Source organism: Nematolebias whitei, chromosome 6 (genome assembly GCF_014905685.2).
Source record: "Nematolebias whitei isolate Nwh7 chromosome 6, NemWhi1, whole genome shotgun sequence".
Classification (NCBI taxonomy): Eukaryota; Metazoa; Chordata; class Actinopteri; order Cyprinodontiformes; family Rivulidae; genus Nematolebias; species Nematolebias whitei.
In genome coordinates this window covers 28,134,634-28,160,139 of record NC_056503.1, presented here as the reverse complement: position 1 = coordinate 28,160,139, position 25,506 = coordinate 28,134,634, and the positions used below count along the sequence as shown (strand labels likewise).

The following is a 25,506-nucleotide window of genomic DNA, read 5'->3' as shown; positions in this document are numbered from 1 at the left end:
CACATTTTATTCATCAAACAAGCCTTTTTTTTTTTTAATAAGGGCATACATCAGCAGCACACCACAGTTTATTAATGCTGTGTAGCAGTTTGTCCTCTTCCTCTTTCGTCTTTGTCCACCAATGATGAACGAGCGTAATCAAACTGTAGCAGCCTTTTTCACGTCCCTGCAGACTGGGGACAGGCTCGTCACTAAAGGTCACGGTTCTAATCTCGTCTCTGTGGACAAAATTTACTGTATGTCCAACTGAGATAAACACTGCTGCAGATGGTTTAACCAGAAGAATGAGCAGATTGTCAATTCTGTAGTTGGAATAATGAAGTTAACTGCATGGTTGCTTCTATAAGTTGTTACTGATTATGTTGTAATTACTTGATGACATTTATAATGTGTATGCACTGCCTTTAAAACAAGCTCATTTGTAACCCAGAGTTGGGTCAAATAGGACCAAGTCAGCTCTGGGTACTTTGAACTCAGCAGGGTTGTGTTATCAGTTTGATCAAAATAACCCATTTGGTTTTAGTGCATACCCTCGAACAACAAAACAAACAAAAATTAATTAATTAATTAATTTAAAAAAAAAAATCTCCACTTGTACGCATCCTTTATGATTGTTTATTGTTGCTGTTGTCATCACTCTTTGTTAAAATCAGGTCTCTCTTGTAAATGAGTCCCCGAGGCTCATTGGGATTAACCTGTATAAATAAAGGTTGAATGAATGACACGTGTTTTTTCAGTCAGTCGTTGATCCACTCATCAAGTTGTCCCTCTGACATTCAGTGAATTTTTAAAATCTCCACAATGATTATATTTTAACTTGTTTATTTTTTAAATTCACAGGTGTGGCTCCTGGTTATATGGGAGGATATCCTCAACAGCTCTATCCAGGTACAATATTTATATCCATAAGTTTAACATGTTTTTGTTTTTTTATCCTGACAAAAATAAAAGTCACATTTTTCTTTTGCTGAGGACTTTTTGCGACTGTCATTATGTAATATTCTGTACACGTCTATTCTTGACTACTGTATCAGTCTTCTCTAGTTTCCTTTTGGCAGTGATGGTTGTGCCATACATCAACCTAAAACATGATAAAATAATATAATGCAACTTTAGAAGGAAGAGGTTAAAGACAAACAGTAACACGACAAGTGTGGGTTATGTCCTAAAAGTAAAAAAGTCAGTGTTTTTACATGAGGACACTCCTAAATTATAAATCTGCTAATTGAAATAGTGTTTTAGTGTTTTAGTGATTAACTGCTTAAAGTTGGCATTTTGTTTCCACTTCCTGGTCAGGAAAAATGAATCCACTTCTATGACAGATCTTGTTCAATTTAATTTGTGGCACCCGTGTGACCTGTTTTTGATGCTGTTTTAGGTGGATATGTGCCCGCCCCGCTGACTCCCCAACAAGGTACCAAAAAGTCACACCGCATCCAAAAAGCACAACCTCATAAGTTTCTTGTACGAGCAAGAACCTGTTTATTCTCAGCTCGTTTACTGATTCATCTAATATGAATTCTGTTAGTCAGGAGAGGATGGAAACAAGTTGTTTGGATAAAAATTGAATTTGTGCTTGTCAGATCAGACTGCATGGATGATCTTTATGGTGGTTTCATTGAAAGCAAGATTCTTGAGATGTTTGTTGACCTTGGCCACCATAGATTAACCTTTGCCCACCCTACAGGTCACCAAAATCATTTGAGATAACTAAACTTTTATCCCAACAAAGTTAAGTCACGTAATCTGGACTTTTTTTTGGGGGGGGGGGGGTTGTTGTTGAAACGTTTCATCCTTCATCCAAAGGACTTCATCAGGATGTATGATGAAAACATCAAACATGTTGATGTTCTGAACCACTTTGCCTATGGCTGTCAACGGGGGAGAGGGCGGACTCCAGAAACCATCTTATCACCATCAAACTGGTTGGCCCAGTGTGTGAGTGTGCTTCTTGTGGCACTGAGTTTGTTGTGGCTCCTTGGACTGATGAAGTCCTTTGGATGAAACCTTTAAAAAAAAAAAAGTCCAGAGGACCTGACTGAACTTTGTTAAATTTTTTGGCCTGGATTATTGAGCATGAACTTTGATGTACTTTAAACAACATAAAAGCTAAAAAGCAGTTTCCTCAAATGATAAGGGTCATCTAGTTACATATAGGTATGTTGGCGGTCATCTTGGATTTTGACCTGGCAACCCAAGTTTCAAAAGGAACCTTTCTTTCGCAGACACACACCAGAATGGAAGTCGACACCTCACACATTATACAAGTAATCGTGCTCACAAGATTCATGGACGGACTGACGGAGGGTGTTTCCAATTCCCCTTTTCGCTCCGTAACGGGGACAGTAACTTGACTTAATGTGTAATTCGCATTGTTAAAAGCAGCTGCTGGTTATTGAGATGAAATGTTGAAGGGGTCCTTGTTTTGTGAAGAGTTGCTGACTGGAAAACCTGACTGGTGACGTGAACAAAATCATCTCCACCTGAACTACTTTTGGCAGATCTGCTGTGATTTTCCTCCATTTTTAATACCCAGAATACGTCTATAATAATTTACCTGCAACAATTAAAATATAAAGCAGCAGTTTTAAATAAATAGATGAAAACAGAGAAATTAGAAACATTTTAGAGGTAAGATAGATAATAATGTAGGTAATAAAATCTCTGAGGCTCAGTGGTGAACAGCTGACTCAGCTTTGAAGTAAGAAGTGATGCTTTTCCTTCGATTTTAACATTTGTCAACATTACGAGTTTATTTTAGGTTTCTTGAATGTTAAGAGTAATAAATGTCTGATTCTGCTCTTCAGAAGTTATACATTTTACAAACCTTTGGTTAATTTCATGTTTTCGCAGCCAAGGCAGCAAAGTACGGCCCACTGCAGAGCTTCCTTGGTGGAGGAGGAGGAGGAGGAGGAGGGGTGTACAGAGGTGAGGAAGAGTCTTGCGCTCTGTTTATTCTTACAACAAGAACTGCATCTCAGCGTGAAGTGTCACAGTTCTGACATTATTTTCTGTGCTGCTTCCTGCAGGTGGCATTGCAAGATGCCAGGGGAAATACTGTGGCAGGAGGAAGTAGAGGATCTCTGCAGATCCAGTGACCTCAACAAACCATGGTGCTACTGCATGATCGAGAATGTACATTTTATACAAGAACCAAGCCCCATTAGACGACCTGTAATGTTTGTTACTTGACTTCAGTGTCTGTTTTTATACAAACCCACCGACCCAGAATTTTGTACACGCTCTGATGTGACGCATGTTAATGATTGTGCCTTTGAATCATTGACGCGTTCAAGTTAATCAGCTTTAACTCGTTGTACTCCGCCAGCCGACCTGAGATATAAAGTGTGTTTGTGCCACTTTCTGTTGCTGCGTTTGAGTGTGTGTGTGTTGTTGTAGAGAAGCCGTCAGCTGTCGTAAAATAAGACTTTTCTTTTGGTTTTAATCCCTAAAACAAGACGATCTGTCTCACCTGGCTGCACAGAGCTCATCACCTTGCAGTTTTGTCCCAGAGGGCGTGGGTTGGTCCAAAAGAACAAACAAAAACTGATCAAATCAGGCTCTGCGTTTTCTCTGACTCTATTTTTAGGCCTGTTGGGAGTAAATGAGCAGGAGCTGCAGGGCTCCGGCCAACCCATCTGCTCTCTGTGACTGTGCTGATTCTAGTTGCTGTGCAGTTCGGGTGTCTCTGCATTTTTTAACGTTGCCAGTTTTCTTTTTTTTTTTCCTGCTCTTTGAATCTAAAGACAATCAAAAATGATGAAAAATACAGAACATCTAGTTGAAATCGGACTCTGTTAGACTCTGGTGTGTACATAGGTGGGCTAAACAGAGCCCTTCTGTTTGCTTCTAATGTTTAGTCTCAATTATTTTAATTGTAACTTGTCATTACAAGATTATTCAATTTATTTTGTTGCAGCATTCTTTGACTCATAGCTTTTTTTACCAGGAAAGTGTGAACATAAATCCAGAAGACTCCTGCATTTATTCAGTGTTATTATTTGTATTAATGCTGTGTTTAATGTGTTTATGTGAGGCATAAAGTCCTCCTGTTCATTTACTTGAGCTGCTTTTACCAAAGCTTTACTGACCAAAGGTGTCTGAGCGTTGTTTGCCATGTGACCGCATCTCTCCGTGTAACTTTGTACTGTATTTTCAACTAATCTGGTTTTCAGCTGGCTTCAGTTTCTTCACTCGGTGCTGCGTGAGAACTGTTTTTGAGCCTCGCCGGGTCAGAGTGGGTCGTGTGTGGCGTGGAAGATGCTTCATCTTTATTTAAAACTGTTTCTAGAAGGAAGAACTGTGTGGTTTTGCACTTTTTTTTTTAATGTTCCACGACACGTGACTTCGTTCCCCAGATATCCTGGCAATTTATTTACTTCCAACAAATAACAAAATAAATTGTTTAAAAAAAAGAAAAAGTGTTTCCTGTTTATTTCTTCACATGCATTTAAAAGCATCACCAGCAGGAGCAGCTGGATTAAAAACCAGCTGAGAGGTGATTCAGCTTTTTCTGCCTTAAATAAAAAAAATAATGTATTTAGTGTTAAAGTCTGATATGTGTGCTGACTTCAACATAACCAAATAACAAAGGGCGGACATTCTGCCAGCCTCTGTCCCAGATGGAAATAATGAACACAAGCTGTTCTCTTGTGTTCTCCTGGGAGAACCACTGACCCAAGATCCACATCCTGCAAAATATAGCTTACCATGTTGTTCCATCTGCTGGTCTCATGATGTCCCACACCAGTGTCTCTGTGGAGCAGACCCAGGCTGGGTACCAGATCCTACCATTCCTAACAACAACAAAAATCCAGAAGAAAACAAACAAACTTTGAAACTTGGTGCCAAAACAGTTAAACCAGCTTCCTGTGACTGTGCTGCGTTCAGGTGCCGAAAACAAGAGCAGGAAATGTAATATTCCTCTGCTACATATTCAAACAAGTGCGACCAAATGGAAAATGTTCACTTTTGCATGTTTGTCATGCGCACATCCACACAAACAGCACACATCAATGGCTCTTTAAATTATATTTTGGTCTCTGTTTTTTTTAGTCTCTCGACATTTTCCTGAAATACTTGGTGCTTTTCTGGCTGTGGGTGGAGGCTCTCTGTTCTCCTCCTCCTCCGAGTGGAGATAAAATGATGAATTCATTAATTGGGGCGTGTTCGTGGTTGGCCAGCCCGTGTCTTCCTCTGCCCGGCTCAGAGACCTCATTGGTCGGCGGCGGTGTTGACTGAAGCCCCGCTGAAACGTGCGGACCACCGCAGGAGCCCGAGGCGCAGCGACTCGACCGCCGGTGGTCGGACACCGGTTTCCTGTCGACTAGAGGCGGCTGGCTCTCCCCGGAGCTCGGTGTCGGAGACTGGATGAGGTTGATGCTGCTTTGCTGCACCTGGAAGGACGAACGCATGGGAGAGGAGGAAGGTGAGGGACTGCGGGGCTGCTTGTTTGGGTGTTTGCAGCCGCCGGGGCGGGCGGTGCGTCATGAAAACACGGCGATGCGCAATAAAAAGTGGCAGTAAAGGCAGTTGTTTTGCTCAGTTTTCTCGTTTTGCTTGACGTCTGAGGAAGAGATAGCAGCGGTGTCGGGGTTATCTGCAGGAAGCTTCAGGCTGTGCATGCACCGCCACTGAAGCCATGGTTTCCCCAAATGATGCATTCACTGTTTGCATGCAGTGATGACATCCATCCTCTCTACATACAGCCAGTCTAATGTTTAAGGAGCATTTAATTTAAATAAAATCCATAAAACAGCTAAATTCAGAGTTTACTTTTAACCTTTCTCTAAATAAATATTGTGCAAAAGTCCCCGACTTTCTTTATTAGTGATTTTGAGCAATAGTTCAGGCATTCCTAAGGTCAAAGTTTTTATTTATATTAAATCTTTTTCTTATTTCTTTCCATTATTGTATCCTTTTCAGAGTATTGTTGTTTGTTAAGCCACTTAAATGATTTATTCAGACAACTCAAAAGAATCATTGATGTGTGTACATGGACAACTCAAAAAACAAATACATTCTTGGGCATTTTGTTATTATCAACATGTTACAAACATTCAATTCAATTCTATTCAGTTTATTTATATAGCGCCAAATCACAACAAAGTTGTCTCAGGGCACTTTACAGGAACATTCACATAAAAGCCAATTAGTAAAGTTCTCTATCTAAGGAATCCAGCAGACAAGTTGAATCTTGGCTTTGTTGCAGTCTCCCATCCTGAGCAAGCACAGAGGCAACAGTGGAAAGGAAAAACTCCCTTTTAAAAGGAATAAACCTCCAGCAGAACCAGGCTCAGGACAAGCGGCCATCTGCTTTGACCGGCTGGTTGAGAGGACAGGAAGGAGAGACAGATGAACATAGAATGGTAGGTCCAGGTGTATCTGAAAGACAAAAAAAAAACATGTTAAGGATAGAAAAAAATAATTACAAATACAAAACAGGTTGAGCAGAGTAAGTAAAGACAGAAGTAGAGTGAAAAGTGTGGTCAGTTTGTCCTCCAGCAGTCTAAGCCTATAGCAGCATAACTAAGGGACAGCTCAGGAAACCCAAGCCGACCCTAACAATAGGATTTAGCAAAAAGGAAAGTCTTAAGCCTAGTTTTAAAACTGGATAATGTGTCAGCCTCACGGACAGAGATTGGAAGTTGGTTCCACAAGAGAGGAGCCTGATAACTGAATGATCTTCCTCCCATTCTGTTTGTGTAAATTCTATAGGAACCACAAGTAAACCTGCAGTCTGAGAGCGAAGTGCTCTGTTAGGAAAATATGGAACAATAAGATCTGTAATATAAGATGGAGCTAGGTTGTTGAGAGCTTTGTAGGTTAGAAGTAAGATTTTGAATTCTATTCTGGATTTGACAGGGAGCCAATGGAGAGAAGCTAAAACTGGAGAGATATGATCTCTCCCACTAACTCCAGTGAAGACTCTGGCAGCAGCATTTTGGATCAACTGAAGACGTTTTAAGGAAGTATTTGGACACCCAGATAATAAACCATTGCAATAGTCCAGTCTAGACGTGACAAATGCATGAACCAGTTTTTCTGCATCATTTTTAGATAAGATGTTTCTAATTTTAGCGATATTACGCAAACATCTTAGTTGTTCCCATTTCTAGAATACCAAAAAACACAATTTGAAAACATTGCAATTATATTGTTGCTAATATGTACTTTGTACTAGTATAATGATACTTAAGAAGTTTCCAGCTGCACTGTTACTGGTTTTTATGTATGACATGTTCTGCTTGTGCAGCAAGGGTTTTGGGAAATGAGTACGGGGTGTGGTTTTTCTTCTTCATCTGTGTGATGATGGTTCTGGAGGTACCTGTTGAGTGAAGCCCAGGAGCTCTGCGTGGGTTTTGGTGGAACAGTGACTTGGAGCTAGCTGACCTTTAATTATTGTACCTGAATATATCGTTGGCAAGAGCAAAGCGTCTGGTGCTTGAGTGACCGTGACAACCTAACACTGGTGTCAGAAGTGGGAGTAACTTGCAACCTAATTATTTTGTTAGGAGCAGTCCAACACAGATTTAGTTAAAACATGTTACCAGTTCATACAATAAGTTTCTGAAAAACACCAGATAAGTTTGTTTTAGCCCATATTTTTCTAGAAGTTAGTAACTACTGTTGTAGTTACAAGCTAATTGTTGTACCTAGCTACAACTAAAAGCATCTAACAAGTAATTTACTGGATATTTGCATTGTTGACAACAGTCTAAAAAAGATAGCATTACTTGTTCTTATTATTTTTAATTTCGTCAATAAGGAATACCAGATAACGGTTATTGTTTGGTAATTACTAGCAACAGCACAAGCTAGGTATTTAATGAGTAAGTTGCAACTTGCTAGCTAGTTACTTTATTACCAGAAGTGTGATACTCTACAATTTGTTTCCATTTTTGTAGCAAATCTATGAAAAGTACCGGATAACAGCTTAGCTAGTTACTAGCAATAATACTAAGTACCTAGTGAGTACGGTAGTTTTCTAGTTATTTTGTTTCTTGCAGTCTATCACAAAAATAAAATTTGTTCCCATAATTTTTATGTTATTTATGAATACCAGATAACACAATTTGTTAGCTCATTACTAGCAACTAGGTATTAAATGTCTAGCTACTTTTTATTTTACCAGCAGCCTGATGCAAAGGTACAATTTGTTTCCATTTCCATAGTTAAATATATGTAAAACACCAAAAATAACACAGTTTGACACATAAGATTGGACTTTAGCAGTAACGAGTTGTTAAACTTGGTATTCAGATCTATTTCTTTTTTTTTTCATTTTCCTATTTTCATAAAGACGTGACTTTCAAATTGTCTGTTCATCTGCTGTAGATAGTTTTTAAAACCTAGCCTTTTTATTGTCCTCCGCTTGTCTCTTTTCTTCATTATACTGTGTAATACTTGGTCAGATACAAGGCAGAGAATAAGTGAAAACCTGCTAAAGTCATTAAAAAAAATCTTTGAACGACCTTCAGAAAGTTTGGAGAAATAATAATCAAAATCACATTAACGGAATAAAATAAAGTCTTCTACTTGAAATAAAAAATAAAAATGAATTAGGAATGTTTTAAAACTTGTGCAGTTCTATGCACAGTATCTAACAAGAGTTACAGTTCTTTTTTTTTCTTCTTTTTTTTGTACAACCTTATATATTTAACTGAATAAAATCTTGCACTAACTGAACTTTTTTAAAAATTTGGATTGGACATACTTGGTCTAAACCAATGAATCCTATTTGTATATTTGGTTAAAATACCATACATACCATACCACTTTATTTATAAAGCACTTAAAACAGCTACAAGGCCAACCAAAGTGCTGTACAGACAAAACAACAGGTAACACACAAAGCAAAATACAAAATGAGGTAAATCAGAATATAGACATAAAAACGATGCAGATAATGACGACAAACCAGTGTGGAGCATACAGGATCAAAACACAGATCATCTTGTGTTGAAAGCTACTGAATAGTAGTGAGTTTTTAAACGGGACTTGAAAACCAAGAGGGAGGGGGCCTGTCTGACAAGCAGAGGTAACTCATTCCAGAGTCTTGGTCCTGCTACAGAGAAGGCCCTGTCACCTCTGCGCTTAAGACGAGTTCCTGGAACTGTGAATCAGATATCAGATAGATATCAACAAAATCAGATATAGATTTCCATCTTATATGCATCCTTCCTCAGGACTGTGTGAACATCCTGCAGGTGTCCGACAGGTCCACTGAGAAGATCAATAGAGGTTTTGTTTGATGCGTAACTTTGCGCTGCAGTGGCTCTACGCCATTTGAAGGAAGTATCAGTGTGAAATGAGTAACCATGGGCTCTGTGCTCTGTCACCTGAACAGGTTACACAGTCCGTGGAGGAATGCAGGTGTGTCTCTGTTTGCCTTTAACACAGTTGCTGATGCCAACCAAAGAGGGAGAAATACTCACTCAGTACAGAAAAAAAAACCCACTGCCAATACACGGACATTAATATTCATATATTCTGCTGCAGCACGTTTGCAGCTACAGCCGTGTAAATTTGAACTGATCAGAGTTTGGTTTTGTGCACAGCCTAAATTATGAGTAAAACTAAACCTTTTGAGTGCACTTATGTGGAAAAAACTATTAATATCTTACCTGTTGTAGATAGCTTTTTGAACAAATTCAGTTTGGAGAAATAATTAAATTCTGACTAGTTTGAGTGTGGCCAATACCAAAGTGATGTCTGCTCTTAAAACAACTTTATTCTCAAATATTTGATTGCTGTTTGTGTGAACTTTTATTTATTAAGTCATCACCATTACATCAGCTTCACATTACACGGTTAATTTGTTAGAAATATTTAGGAGTGGGACTCTTTAGGCAAGTTATGATTCAATTTAATTATGACTCAGAGGGTGGCATTGTGATTATAAAACAATTATTGATGTATTTCAATTATCTTGAAACCTAAATTAATATGTTTTACTTTACACAAACACAGATTTATATATATATATATTCATGCCCAGTAAAGAGTTCACAACTTATTTCATTAAACCATATTAATAAAGGAAGCTAGCTAACAGTTAGCATAGATGCTAACCTAATACTTAAAAATGTCTAAAGTCATCATTACAATGTTATGATACCTTCAGCTAGTATTTACAGACATGTTTTATGATTGTTTTGGCCAAGTTAAGATGAAAAAGATGTGAAAACGCTCGGCTTTACTGTAAAATGTGTCTTCTAGGTGCAGCAGCTATTATGCTGACTCTCTTAAAATGCCAGTACAGATCAACATTAACTAAATCGGTTTTTGACTTTTGAACATCGATCTTTCATGCGATGCATCTAACATATTTTATTGTCTCACCCCTAGAAATATTATGCTATTCCTGCTAGAAGGGCTCCAGGCTGCACCAAATGTGTCACAGCTAGCTGCTGCTGTTTGTGTTTGCAAATATTCACAGAACTCCATGTAATTAACAATGTAGTGCAAATTTGATGGTAATGTATAGAACCATAAAATAGTGTTTATTTGAGCTGCTATAACATTGAGACAGGGATTATTTTTAAATGGCAACAACTGTGGTTTTAGCCCTGTTTGGACTAGTCAGAAGCTCATCAAAGTCAGAATTTAATGCTATTTCTCCAAACGGAAGGTGGTCAGAAACTTATCTACAACAGGTTAGACAGTAAATGTTCATAACCTTTCCACAGAACCCCACTTCTAAAGATTTGAACTGCCCTGTTACACAAATGAGATACTAAAGTTTCATGTAAGATGGTTTTGCCTTTTCAAGGAGTGAGCTAAAAGTTGTTTACTGGTTTTGAGAAATAAAATTCATAGACAGCATTGGCTATTCAATAAACAGGAGAAATAAGCATTTTAATTTTTTGCAGACAAAAACAGGATTCCTGTTGCTGTGTCTCAGAGTAGCTTCTTTGTGAAGCTGCAGAAACTAAAAGGTCTGTATCCTGACGTCTCCTGAAACTATGCAGCTGCTGCCAAGTTGTCATCCACAGAGAACGAGCAGTCACTGCTGCCTTTTCTTTGAAGCGTCGCAGAATTCCTCATCCCAACTCGACCAAACTGTTTTTTGTTGTTGTTTTTTTTTAACTGAATATTCCCCTCGTTAGAGCGGAGGAATCTGCTGTAATCTGCAGCTATTAACAGTCTGATGGAGGCCGCTCTTATCAGTGAGGTTTAGTTATTCTAATGCTTGTTAGAATATAAGTGAAGGATGAATTTACAGCCTGTTTATTCCTAAAATACATAAATAATTAAACAGATGTTACTAGCATGTTCAAGGTTTAATACAAAATTTACCAACCTAGCAAAAAAAAAAATCTGAAATAATTGTAGTAAACATCTATTTAGTACTGCAGTTTGAATAGTTTTACACCATTGAGTATAATGTGTTCTCATCAAACAGAAAGACTGGGTTAAGATGTTGAAAAAAGTTTTGGGTAAGTATTTTGTGTTTAAACAAAGTTTTGTTAACTAATGTAGTGAGTTTTGCAGCTTTGTCAGTAATGACAGGAAGTCGAAGGAGCTGTTTGTTGTGTTTCAGCTTAAATATAAACCAGGCTTCACACAGAAATGGGAGATAACGGTCTCATGCAAACACAGACACAAACACCTCGTTGTCATGAAGGCTTGTGAAAAGTTTCCCATCAGCCCCGTGTGTTCATGCTGGGTGTCACGTGTCGTTACAGCTGGAGAAAGTGTGCCCGAGTGCGCGGGATGCAAAGAGAGGATCTATGACGAGCAGTACCTCCAGGCTCTGAGCGCCGACTGGCACACTGTCTGCTTCAGGTACCGTTCGACACAAACTGATCCTAGACCAGCCACGACAGAAGTGTAACTGTATGACAGCATGCAACTTTAGCCCAACTTGCACACTTGCAAGGAATTCAAGTTTTATGTTCTGCTTTTAATACCAGCAATAAGTTTAACATTTGAATAACAGCATGAATGGTAAATTAAAATACATGAATGAATGGTGACTTTGATAAATCCCCCAAAGCAGCATTGTGCTCAAGGACAACTATGGGCTCAAACAATCTAAGGCTAATGTCTGAAATAAAGTCATCATCACATTAAAGAGTCAAATATGGTATCAATTAAATCAAAATAAGACAAGCCATTTTACTTGTGGTCCAACTTCCCTGATGCTGACAGTTATTCTATGTTGCTCAGATGTTTGTCAAGTTTGTCCTTTGTACAGGTCTGGCAGAAGACTATAAATAACTGGGTATGGTTTCCTCTCACAAACGTCTGTTTATGCTGGCTGCATATTCAACAGGACAGTCCTAATAATCCCCTCTTAGTTATCTATGTGTCTGTCTGTCTGTCTGTCTGTCTGTCTAGCTCGTTCTCTCTCCTGCTGTTTGTTTGGGGGACCTGTGATATGATTTTCACTTGGACCCGTAACAGGAGAGCTCATTTGGCGGCCATTGTTGTCATGACATTTTTTATTTGTATTTTTTTGTTTCTTTTGAGTTGATTGCAACATTTCTTCAGGCGTGTAAACTCTCTGTTTGTGAAATGATCACGTGTGAACACGTACAGATGTTTTTAATTTATTACATGCCATGATCTTCTTGGCGGGACTGGCAACCCTCTTGGATAATGGTAGAGGAAACACTGCCAGCTGTTGTGGGAAAATAACGTTTTGCCTGAAACGGCCCTCAGGAGGTGAACCAGACAAAGATACTCGGTAAAAACTATGATGACCAGTCTAAAATATAAACTAGGAATAAATAAAGAAAGAAGCAACGTAAGTACACTTATTTGCACATCACTGGTTAATGTGTCCTTAAATCAAAAATCTGTGACTGGATGCCAACTACCATGTGTTTATTTACCTACGGAAACAGCTGAAGTGATCAAAAAGAGGTCAGTAATGGTGATGTTCATGGGGGAGTCTTTTGAAATGAAGAAGACAGACAGATTTTATGTTTTAGTACATATTTACACCCAAATTTGTTGAGTACAACTTGCAGTATTATATACTGTATTTGTTCAGTCTCTGTCACCATTCACCAGTTCTGCATTGTTGGTCTTCTGCCACAATCCCGGTCCTTCCATTGGGTTTTCCATCTGAGATAATGTAAGTTTGCTGCCATGTCAGCACTTTTTGTTTGTTATTAAAATACGTTTACCTTTTAAACTCCTCGAGTCAGTCTGCATTATAGGCCCATCCACCTGAGGCCGTGATACTATTGGCATCGCAAATCCATAAAATGTGTAGAAAATCAAACATTTTGCTGCTTTCAGTTTCAAATTAGGGTGTATTAAAATAAACTCAAGTTATTGTTCAAGTTCAAGAATCTTTATTATCGCCAAGGGGTAATTTGTTTCACAGTCAGTAGGCACATAAAACATTCATACTAGACAAGACATTAAGACATTAAAATAACAGAACAGAAATCATCACGGTTCGTTGAGAAGCCTGATCTTTACAGGGATGAATGAGTTTTTCAGTCTGTTCGGCCTACAATCTGGGCTGCAGAAACCTGCGTCCACATGGAAGCAACCTGAACTCACCATGGAGTGGATGATCAGGATCTGCCAGAATCAGCCTGGCCTTGTTCACTGACCTCGACTTGTGTAGGTCAGTGAGGTTCTGTAGGACTATGTCAGCAGTTTTGCTGCACATCCTGACAATCCCCGAGAGTTTGTTCCAGTTCTTAGGTCAAAAGTCCAAACCAACATCCATCCATTATCTTTTACCCGTTTATTCCATTTTGGGTCACGGGGGTCGCTGGTGCCCATGTCCAGCAATCACTGTGCGAAGGGCGGGGTACACCCTGGACAGGTCACAAGTCCATCACAGGGCCACATAGAGACAAACGAGACAAACAATCATTCACTCTCTCACTCACACCTAGGGACTATTTAGAGTTACCAATCAGCCTAACATGCATGTTTTTTGGTCTGTGGGAGGAAACCGGAGCACCCGGAGAAAACCCACGCATGCACGGAGAGAACATGCAAACTCCACCCAGAAAGGCCCCTGGACCGGGGTTTGAACCAAGGACCTTCTCGCTGAGAGGCAGCAGCTCTACCAGTTGCGCCACCGTGCTACTCCCAAACCAACATATGAAGGTGAATTTTTAAAAAAAAGACTCAATAAAACATGAATAAAACATTCTCATAAAAGTAGAATCAACATTAAAACTACAGAGCTTCTGATAAAAATACATTCTCTGGTGGGTCTTCTTACAAAGTGAGTTCACATGTGCGTCAAAGGTCAGTTTGTCATCAAGAACAGTTCCCAGATATTTATCTTGATGCACCACCTCAACAGCTTCACCATTAATGACCACAGGAGCTGCAACTGAAGAGTCTTTTCTAAAATCAATGACCATCTCCTTTGTCTTAGAAACATTTAACTTTAAAAATAGGACTCGCACCATTCAATGAAGTCCCCGACCAAAGGCCCAGAGTCTGGGTCATCACTGCTGAGAAGGAACAAATTAACTATGTTTACATGGACACGAGTAATCAGATTAAACGGCCATTCGGAATAAAAATGCGTCATGTAAATGCCCCATTAGGATTATTCTTTGTTGACTCAGCTCGATCTAAATGAATTTGTCATCCGAATGATTCATAATCCGAAGGGTGTGCATGTAAACACTTAATCTGATAATTTTATTCTGATCGGGGAAAACTGACCAGACTGCGCATGTGTGACCTATGTCAACCTCATGTACTGTATTTCCGCCTGGCTAATGCTAATATGTCAGGGAAGCAAAATTGGTGCTCGGGTTTGTTTACGTTCATCATGGAAGTAGAACGGAAGTAGAATAGAGCTGTCATTTCTAACCCGAAACATGGCCCGGACCAACCTGGATTAGGGCCCGTCCGGGCCGTTATAATGTGATTAATGTGCAGTCCGGGCCGGTCTTGGGCTTTGATGCGGTTTTACGAATCATACCGCACAAATAAAACTAAAACAGAATGCACAATATGAAATTGTGTTAATGTACTTGTTGAGGAGGAGGCAGGTCCGACCGGTCGGTTTAAAGAGTTAAAATAAGTTGTGTTTCATGTTATGACTTTCATGTCAAACTGATTTGGTTACAAAAGCAGTAAAGGCTTAATAAATACAAAAAGTTTTATTTATTTTATTTTATTCGGTTTTGGCCCTCTACTTACCGTTAATCCAATGGGTCCGGGTAGGGCATAGGAAAAAAACAACTATGGGCTCGGTCCGGGCTGGATTTATTAGGCCCAAATGCAACTCTAAAGTACCAGCAGAACTTCTTCTGTGTTTTGTTACAGAAGTTTACCACTCTGTGCATGTCAGTATTTCTATTCTGAATAAAAGCCCACTGCATGTAAACGCTCGTCGTGAACAGATTGTGCCATGTAAATGATACATGTGGATTATTTTATCTGAAAACATTTCAATCCGATCAAAGAATTTTGTGCATGTAAACATACAGCAAATGACCAGCACCAAATATTGAGGTTGCATGGAAAAAAAAAAAACTTTCTTAAATTCAAACTAAATTTAAACCTAAAAAGGTCTTCTGTTACAAATAAAGTCCAGTTGTTTTTATATTGAACACTTTTTGAACCTAAAAAAGTCAACTCTAGACAAATCTTGTTAACAATTAAAAAAAAACTTACAATGTGATTTTTGCTCATCAGTATAATGTTTTGAAACTGATGACTTAAAACGTTCTGCAGCTTTTCAGCAGCTTCGGATGAATGGAAGTGGAAACTGTTCCCACGTTTGTCTCCTCTGTTTACAACTTCTCACTTCACACGGTGTCAAAAACTAAAACATATTTCTTCTTATTGCCAACTGTGACAAGTCTCAACCTGCAAACTGAGGCCCAAAGTGAAAATATGCAGCCATGTTGAAGCCTTTTTTTATATAATTTGTCCACTAATTTGTAAACAAAAGAAAACTGCCTTTTATAAGAAATAACCAGGATAAAATGTTCAATAAAATGGATTTTATTAAATCTTATTTACTTGCTGTAAGGTGTCACGTGTGTTTTGCATGTGTCAGTGGCAGCGTGAGAACACATCAGGTTTTTATCTTAGAGCTTATATTTTCACTATTTTCAGTGTTTAACAGATCTCTTTGCTGCAGCTTAATGCTCCTCTGGGGACACAAGTTTACAATTTACTCATTATTTTACTGGTTTATTAAATAATAAATAAACAAGCTGAGAAGGCAACAATCTACTTAAAATAAAACATTCTAGTAGAACATTGTGAAAACCACTGAGGAGAATCGGACATGGTGTAAGCACACACAGTGGTGAGTAAATGTAGACAGAGGGAATGAATGGACTGAGGCTGATGAGGGGGAGTGGTGGTGCAGAGGTTAGAGAGTTGGGCCTGTGATCTGAAGATCGCCAGTTCACGCCCCGGCCCTGACAACATCAAAATTGTGGGTGGGGTAGGCGAAGCACCCACACCTGCTCCCATCCTCATTCGCCCCACCCTGGGCCCATGAGCAAGGCCCTTAACCCACATCTGCTCTCTAAACAGGTCTCTCTTGAAAATGAGTTCTCGTGGCTCAATGAGACTACCTGTATAAATAAAGGGTAAAGGGTGTGGGCGTGGCAGGACTGAGGAGAAGCAGCTGATAGGTGGAGGAAATGGCTGTTAACACAGGTAGGAGAGGAAACGAAGCACAATGAAACACACACACACACTAGGGGTTGAACGACTACATATTTTTAAAGTCAACATTAACATGATAATAGTCGAGTCAACGTCGACTAGTTGATGACGTTAAAGGAACTCGACGCAAAAAAAAGTCATTTATGACGGTATTTACAACAAAAAAAACCATTGGGAGCGTATAATTATGCTCCTACCATTTATCATACTGCAAATAAGTAACAGGAAAACCAAAACTATTAAGCTGCAAAAGTTTTATTTTATTTAACCCACTAAATAAACCACCGTGGCTGTTGTGGATTCTCTAGCGGTGGTGGTGCAGTGCACACCGCAGGTGATGCACGGTGGATTCTCCAGTGGTGTGCACCCCTGTTTTTATTTTATTTAGTGGATTAAATAAAATGAAACTAAAAACAGAGTTGTGGGCAGCGGTGGATTCCACCAGGAATTATCCATCCATCCATTATCTTCCGCTTGTTAAAAACTGGAGCGGGCGTCGTTGGAATTCCACCGGAAATTGAATAAAATGAAACTAAAAACAACATAATCTTTAGTGAAATACTTCCACACTGTTGATGAATCTCTACCTGTTTAGGAAGACTTTGCCTGCTCTTCGCCTTCCATCTGCTTGGAAGAATCAGTTTTGTAGCCAGCGGCCCAGCCGATCACGTGACACGTAACACACCCACTGACTGTGACTAGTCAATGTGAAATTGAAAAAAACGTGCAAGTTGTCCTCAAATTGACTAGTCTATTCGACCCCTAACACACACACACACACACAAAACTTCAAACAGAAAAACCAAAACTGAAAACAATCCTGACATTAGTTCAAACGTACAGAAATTGTAAGACGAGATTGACAATTAAAGACAGGAAAAACAGACTGAGTGAGAAGCAGAGCAGCACCGATGTGTTCAAACTCTGGATTTAGAAAAGTGCAGTAAAATGTGCAAATAGAGTCAGTTAATGTTGACAAATTTAGCTAAGATGTATTCATCGACTGTGAGAGTTCTGAGTCTGGTCCCTGTCTGTTTAAAAGTCTAATAACTTTATGTCAACTGTCACTAGATGTTGCAGAAGAGCCACATTTCACCTTAACACACCTGCACTGACTCTAACCCATTTTTAATTATTTACAAGCTTTTTTAGATGGATCATAAATGTTATTCTGGTGGATCTTGGAACAAAACTCGGATGTCTGAAGGGGATCAGAGTCTGACTTTTTTGTGGTGTGTGTTCAGTACAGATCCATCAGAATGAGGAGGTTTTGTTGCTCTCTTGGCATTTGTGTGGTCTTCCCACATATTATATGTTCTTTGCATAATTCTGATTTGAAAGTGAAGCCACTTGTTTTGCATGTCTCTCTGTAGCCGTCGTTGTATAGCTGCTCTCAGCTTTGAGTCGGCTCCGTCACTCTCTTTCGAGGTGTCAGATACCAGCCTGCAGCTATCAGCCTCTCTGCCATGAGAACTGTTAAATAAGAATTAGGCCAGGCGAGGAGCTAAAGACTGTGGAAAAGGGAAGTGTTATTTCTGGGGAATGATTCCTCTTGCAGAGTTTGCTGGAAGTTAAACAGGAGACGAATGAAAAAGAGGATTTGTCAGGTATTTGTTGAAATAGATCAGACGTGCTGATCCCAGTGAAGCAATGGTTTATAAAAAAGAAGTGAGATGAGATGGAAAAAATAAAAGTGCTTTAAGATTGTCTGGTCATCCCGTGTGGAAAAAAAGCCCTTTCCTCTGAAAATAGTTTTGATTCTCACCACAGACCGTCCTATTTTGATGCTTTCTGATTGTTCATGTATTACAAATGGATTCTCAAAGTTTATTCACTGCGAAGAAAAAAATATAATTGATCAGATTTGCAGCCCTTCTGTTGTTCAGTGAAACTTATGGTTCCTGCGTTGTTGTGGTTCGGTCTCAGCGTTGTGTGGGACCGTTTCAGGACACTGTGGGACTGTAACGGGACGATCGTGAGATTGGAACAAATAAATGAGGATCTGAGCGGTGAGCATGACCTAAATAGAATAAATAAGTAAATAAGCAAAAAGGTTTCAGGAATGTGCATCAGAACAGTTAAAGCCAGAATGGGAATAAGCATTTCTGTGTTAAAACTGTAGCAGTGCTGTAGTCTCTCTGCAGCAGCCTGCAGCTTCGCCCTGCTCCCAATAAAACTGTGTGCTCAGTCGTCACTGCCCCCACAGTCACCCCAAAACACTGCAAAGGCTGCTGCTTCTGTAGACTTTCACCACCAACTAGTTTTACATCCAGTGTTTGTATTCATCACTGAGTATCTGCAGAAAGCTTTGATGGAAAGACCTGTGTTGGCAAGTCTGTCTTTACTCGAGGATGGGCTGACAGGAAGTCTGAAATCTGCTGTCTTGTCCTTTGGGACACCTTTATGGTCTCCACATCTGCAGGGCCATTAGGACTCTTTCTGTCAGGACCAAAACACCAGCTGTGAGAGCATGCAGATGTGATAATGTTTGATGTCTATGTGACGCAGTGAAGTTTGTTTTGTAGCAGACGTCATAAAGAGCTGCAGTGACTCAGCACCAGCAGATGAACTCTGCCCGGTAACAGAAACTGCAGGAAGCATCAATTTAAAGATGCATCCTAATGTCTAAACTGAGCTCTGTTTGTGTTGTTGCTAGGTAAAAAAAGAACAATAAGGTGAGGTTTGGTAAAGAATCATGACAGTGCTGGATGGTCTGAATTATAAGCATCAACTTAAAGCCATAATAGTTGTCAAAACACACAATTTTCCAATGGTTTTGAAAGGAATTTTTGCATCATCGTTGATAAAAACAACCACTAAATATGCATCTTTTGTAATAAATTTGTGGACTTATATAGCCCAAGTTTTGTGGCCAATTATGAGTCGTTTGTTTAAATTTGCGTTTGGGAAAGATAATAAAAACTGTTTTTGGAGAAATGTGAAAAACAGTAATTTGTTGGAATTGTTTTTTTTTTTTTTAACCATATTCATGTTTTCTATACAAAGTTATTTGTAAGTTGCTAATTGTCATTTGCAAACTTAATTTTTAGATTTGTAAATTTGTAACAATGTTTAAGATTTAATGCTTTGTCAATTTAATTGTATAAAAGAGGCCCTGAAAAGAAAAGCATGTATTTTGTGAGGTAACATGAAACAGTAAAGTCAAGCTAACTTTATTTACAAAGCTCCTTCACTTCTTGTGTTCATGTGCTGTAGAGCCATGCTGGTTTGTCTGTAGGGGCTGTTGCCATGGTGACCTGTGGCGAAGATGCCCATGTGGAATATCATCTCCATTGTTCTGCTTTCCAGATAGTGAAAACAGACAGAAATGATGGAAAAAGCACTCAGATCTTAAGAGAAATGAAGGAAGAAATGCACTAAATAAATAAGTAAGAAAAGTCATTTAAGGTGTAAAAGGAAGAGGAAACTTATAAACATGTTTACAAATTTATGGAAAATTCCTTCAAAGTTTCTCTGAAAAATGATAAAACTAATAAAAATAAAAATTTCTATAGGCCTAAAACAGTTTCTGTGCTTGCTACACAAATAAATACAACTGTGAGAATCCTACTGGGACAGTAAATGTTTAAATATTATTTTAGCTCAAATAATAAAACATAAATATGTCTTTGAAGTAGGTATGTTATGGTTTACTAATTCTTACAGATTTATGGATGAACATGTGGACTGGTCGAACAGCAGTGAATTAAAGCTGAAGCAGATTCTGGATTAAATTTTAATGCTTTAGTTTATTATATCCCAATATAATTCACCTCTAGATGAAAAATCTCAAGCAGGTTACTTTACCACTTTAAAAAATAGTGGAATATTTTGAAAAAGTGTGACGTTTGTGTATGAGGAACAGATCTCCACTCTTGTTCCTGCTGTTTAGCAGTATTGATGCCTCAGTGGTGACACCTACTGTTTAAGAGGAGAACTACTGTAGCACAGGTGCAAACAGCTGCAAACACCAAAAGTGTGCTTCACTTTGAAAGTCAGCCAGTCAAATTTATTTATAAAGCACATTTTTAACAGGAGCTGTTACAAAAGTTCTTGAAAAGATTGACTAATTGTCCAGAAAGGTTATAAAGGTAAACTTTCATCTCATTGCTGAGTTACTGAACGAGTATTAAACACATCTGCTGCTGGCAGGTTTATTAGTGTTGCACCAGGCCATATTTTTCTGTCAATTTGTAAATTGTGTATCATATTTTTAAGTGTGTATTGTAGTTTTATACAAGACCTGAAGTGGAAATGTGTGTGTGATTATGTTTAGTAATAAATTAGTCTCTAAACCAAAGTGATACTAGCAATCACAGCATTGTAAGAGGGGGACAGTTGAACCCGGAGGCCTCCACCCCTGTTTAATGATGAACGGTTTCTTTTCACAAAGATGGCCTCCTTTACTCCTCTCTCAAACCATCGTTCCTCTCTGTCCAGGATGTGAACATCTTCATCCCTGAAAGAGTGACCGCTGGCCTGGAGATGAGTGTAGACCACAGAGTCTTAGCCTGATGATGTTGCTCTCCTGTACTGGGCCATCTGTTTAGTTTCCCCGATGTAAGACTGATCAAGGCCCTCCTGACACTGAACAGCAGACACAATATTACTCTGTTTGTGCTGGGGGACTGGATCTTTGGGATGGATCAGTCTTTGCCGTAATGTTTTTTTGGGGGTTTAAAAGCCACTGGGATGTCATAAAAATAAAAAAAGTCTCAATGTCTCTGAAACTCCTGCAACATACGGAATGACAACTGGTCTGGGTTTCTCCTTTTCACCTGATGGCTGACTGGAGTCATTATTGTGTTGTATTTGGATAAAACATTTATCTGTTATTGCTCAGTTACTGACTTTCTCCTCATGACAAAATAGAAGAGAAAGTCAGCTGTCACTCAAAGAGCTCCATCACAGGTGAAAAGGCGAAGCTGCGATGATGTCAGAGAGAAAGGAGGTTTTGGACAGATCACATGATATGTGAGTGTAACCTGGAAGGTCTGACAAACACTCACTTCAGAATGTGGGGCTTGGTTGTGAGAGCTGAACTCTTAGAGTCCTGGGTCTGAGTTCATGGTCAAAAATACAGGTGTGGGTAATTTACAGAGGCAGAAAAAGCTAAACTTATCTGAGGGTTTTAGCTGGAATTGTTGGTCTGAAGGCAGAACACACGTCGAGGTTGTTAAGATATTTTCAATCCAGACTGGTCTTATGATTTTGATCTGCTCAGAGACGGGATTATAATGAAATTATGACCCGGTTCTTAACAAGGTCCAGATATCCGATGGGCAGAAGAATCCATCTTGGAGGCAAAGGGGAGGATGAAGTGGGTCAGGAACAGAAAAGAAACAAAAACACTGGATTACTTCTGTCATGAGGCATCAGACAATCTGCAGACACTGGGCAGTGCTTAAGTGCAGAGCACAAACAATAAATAAATAAATAAATAAAAGCACAGTGCAGGTACTAAATTATTTCAAATAAATTATTTTAAATGATTTAACACCTGCTGCAGTGGGGCAGCCTGGTCATTGGGAGCGCTGGGACATTTCCCGGTGGCCTGGCCATTCACAGAGGGCTCTGCACGGAGATCAGCTGCAGGAGGAAGCTTCTCCCACAGTTATGGGCTGCACATGCTATACATAGATGCAGCAGGTTCTAAATAATTTGAAATAACTTATTTTAAATTTAAAAAATCCATGCCGATCATGTGGCTCATCCATCAAGCAGCCATTGTGTGTTATGTCCAATCTTACTTTGAAAAACCGTGATAGAGCGAGCCCACGAAAAACAAAATGCGAAGTAGCGAGGGACCACTGTAATGTATTTTCATTATAGGGCCTTTTAGCTTTGTTTATTCAGTAAAAGTGCAAAGTGCTGCTCATTTTTAAAATGTTATCAAGGAGCTAAGCTGAACAATTTGAGCTACTTCAATCTGCTCTGTGTTAAAAACACCTGGAAGGAATTTCAAAAACCTCGTTAAGATGAATTAGTAGTTTTTCCTTTTTATTCATTTTTAGCTTTTCAAAATGTTCATGTGAATTTGAATCACACCTGTTTTTAAGCTCACTTTATAAATACACACCATATTCATTTAAAAACAAGTCAAACTGTGTTAGTTAACAGTCAGATTTATGATATTTAAACTCTGTAAAGACACAAGTTCAGTATCATATTGCTGAACATATTTACAGATTAGAATTATCTTTGGAACATTTCTTCCCATGTTGTCGACCAACCAGTGTGTCATCAGGCCCTTGTATAAAAGAACAATATGTCACAGTTTGTGAGGTAAAAACCACAGTGATTCTATGTTAGTGTCTTCAAACATACAGCGTAGTTGCTGCCAGTGTATTTGAAATACACGATATTGGCTCATTTGACTTTATCCGTAATATTTTATATTAATAAGAGATAACGGCGGATAACTGGTTTAAATTGAGATTTAATTTGTGTATTAATCACTCGCCACTTGTTCCAGCTGTTGTCTTCCTTCACCTCATCCTTTAAAGCACCTCCTGCGAGCAGACTGGGATATTTGGTTATCCGAGATGAGGTGAAGAGTTTAGCAGATGATGGACAGCTGGAAAATCAAATTTGAGCCAAAACCTTTAAATTGTGGACAAGTCCAGGAAATGGACTCTTCATGTTGTTCCACTTGCTAAAAGCTGAATATTACCTGGAGGCCAACAGGACAGAAGCCCTTGAAATAAAGTTGAAACGCGAGACAAAGTCCCGTTTCTGAGATGTTTGGACGTCCTTGCTAAGCAGCATAATTTAATGCATTAAAAATGAAATGTATAAAACTGAGTGTCATGGCTTTTTATGGGCAGGACCTCACCCGGACACATAGAGCGGAGACTTCATGAAGTTTACAAAGCTGCAGCAGCGTTGTGTGTATTCAGGGCAGCTCTGGGCTGTCACAGGGTCAGCTCTACTCCCACAGGACAGGAAACAGCCAATAAAGAAGTGTGGACCCCCCCACACCCCCACTCTCTTCCCTCCTCTTTTGATTCAGCGGCTCTGAGAGAGGAAGTAGAGGATGGGAGAGACGCTGATGTTTCTGACAGCCGATGGAGTTAACCAGCAGAGCTGCTGACATGAATCTGTCTCCAGACTGTCAGAACGAGACCTTCACTCCCTCAGCTGACATGTCAGCAAAGACCCAGCGCAGAGGGAGGCGGCGGCTGCACGTCCAGTAAGAGATCTGACTTTTTACTGTTCGCTCCTGTTTCTTTTTGCCTGAAAGAGTGAAAGCTGCTCGTGAGCAAAGTAGATTTGAGTGGAGCTGCTCTCCAACCAGAGCTTCTGACTGAATGAGCTGCAGTTTGTCTCAGTTTAGCTGCTGTTGTGCTTGTTTTTCCTCAGTCTGCTGGTTGAAGGTGCTAAGTGTTGTGATTTTAAGACGTTAGATTGAACAAGTGCTTAAAAATAGTGGATCTGAGTGTGTTGATGGATTTTTGTGGTTAAGTAAGTTTTATTTTGTGTATGACCTAATGAAACATCTGAAGAGCAGAGTTTTATTTAGACTGTCTCACCGACGCTCCGAAACTCCAAAGATTGTAATTAGTTTGTATTAAACAGCAGAAACTTTTCTGTGTGTGACTTTTGTGTTTGTTCTAACTCTGAGTTGTTCTCTGATAGATGTTTCAGTCTTGATGTGTGCCACTTCTATTTCTTTTACATTTTTTATTTAAAAAAAACTGAAACTGCTATATATATATAAAGCACAGTCACAAGCCATTTTTGTAACTTGTTAATTCATAAAGTAATTTAGTTTTATTTGTATAAACTGTAACTGGAAGTATGCAGTGACTCAAATGTGCTCATTTCTCTTTAAGGTTCGTCTCACTTCCTCAACATCAGTCCACCTCATATTCACACTTCTTTATCTCTGGACCAACTAATCCATAATGTGTTTTTACTTCCCTCCTGTTTCATTTTATTTCATTTCATTTCATTTATTTTATAATATATATATATATATATATATATATATATATATATATATATATATATATATATATATATTAAACTGCACATTCATCAATATTTCTGTATTTCACAGCAAATGTGCCAGAATTGCTTATTAGCTTAAATCCATCTGTTGTTCTTAGGCAGGTAAAATAAATTAAAGCATAATTTAAGAGGCAAGTGCACTAATATACACAACATTATACACAACAATATACACAACAAGGATAAAACAAGTCACACGTCAAACTCGGTTACAGATGGGAGCCAAAATTTTAAATATGGTCCAAGCCAAGGGCCAATTTCAGCTACAATAACTTAAGTCGGACACAACATCTTTTCTAGGTTGAAGGTTCATCAACAAGAACTTGATACGTGCCATTTGACGTTCTCTGTTCATCTTTCCACATCAGATTTAAAGATTACTGGAAAATCCCAGTGTTTTTTCTTCAATAAAGCTTCAAATTCTGCTGGCATGAGAAGTCTGCACTAGATCAAGTATTTATCAGGTTTTTTTTTAAGCAAAATAAAAAGAGCTCAAAAATATTTTACATTTAAAATATCATCATGGGGGCCAGATCAGATGTTAAGTGGGACCGGATTTGGCCCACGGGCCTGACACTTGTGATTAGGGGTGCGAATCTCTCAGTGTCTGGTGAATCTATTCAATTCTGATTTTTGGTACCGATTCGATTCCAAATTGATTTTCGATTCTGAAACAATTTTCTATTGAAATGATGAAAAGATTAAACAACAATGTAAACACATAGAACGTTTATTTAAAACAATCATATATGCTCGTATTAAACACTAATAATGTCGAATAATACAGTATAAAACAGCAGCCTGAATTGTGAGTAGATATTGGGGTTGTGTGTGTGTGTGTGTGTGGGTGTGGGAGAACTCACC

General features: G+C 38.9%; 1 protein-coding gene across 1 annotated transcript in view; it reads left to right on the top strand.

Moving 5' to 3' along the window:
• Positions 1 to 5,177: 5,177 nt before the first annotated feature.
• The window catches only part of limk1a (LIM domain kinase 1a), a 71,327-nt gene continuing 50,998 nt past the window's right edge, over positions 5,178 to 25,506 (top strand). The window contains exons 1-2 of the mRNA XM_037677494.1: positions 5,178 to 5,428; positions 11,691 to 11,790. Coding sequence (XP_037533422.1) covers positions 5,371 to 5,428; positions 11,691 to 11,790 — 158 coding nt within the window. The 5' untranslated portion in view covers positions 5,178 to 5,370. The remainder of the gene's footprint in view (positions 5,429 to 11,690; positions 11,791 to 25,506) is intronic.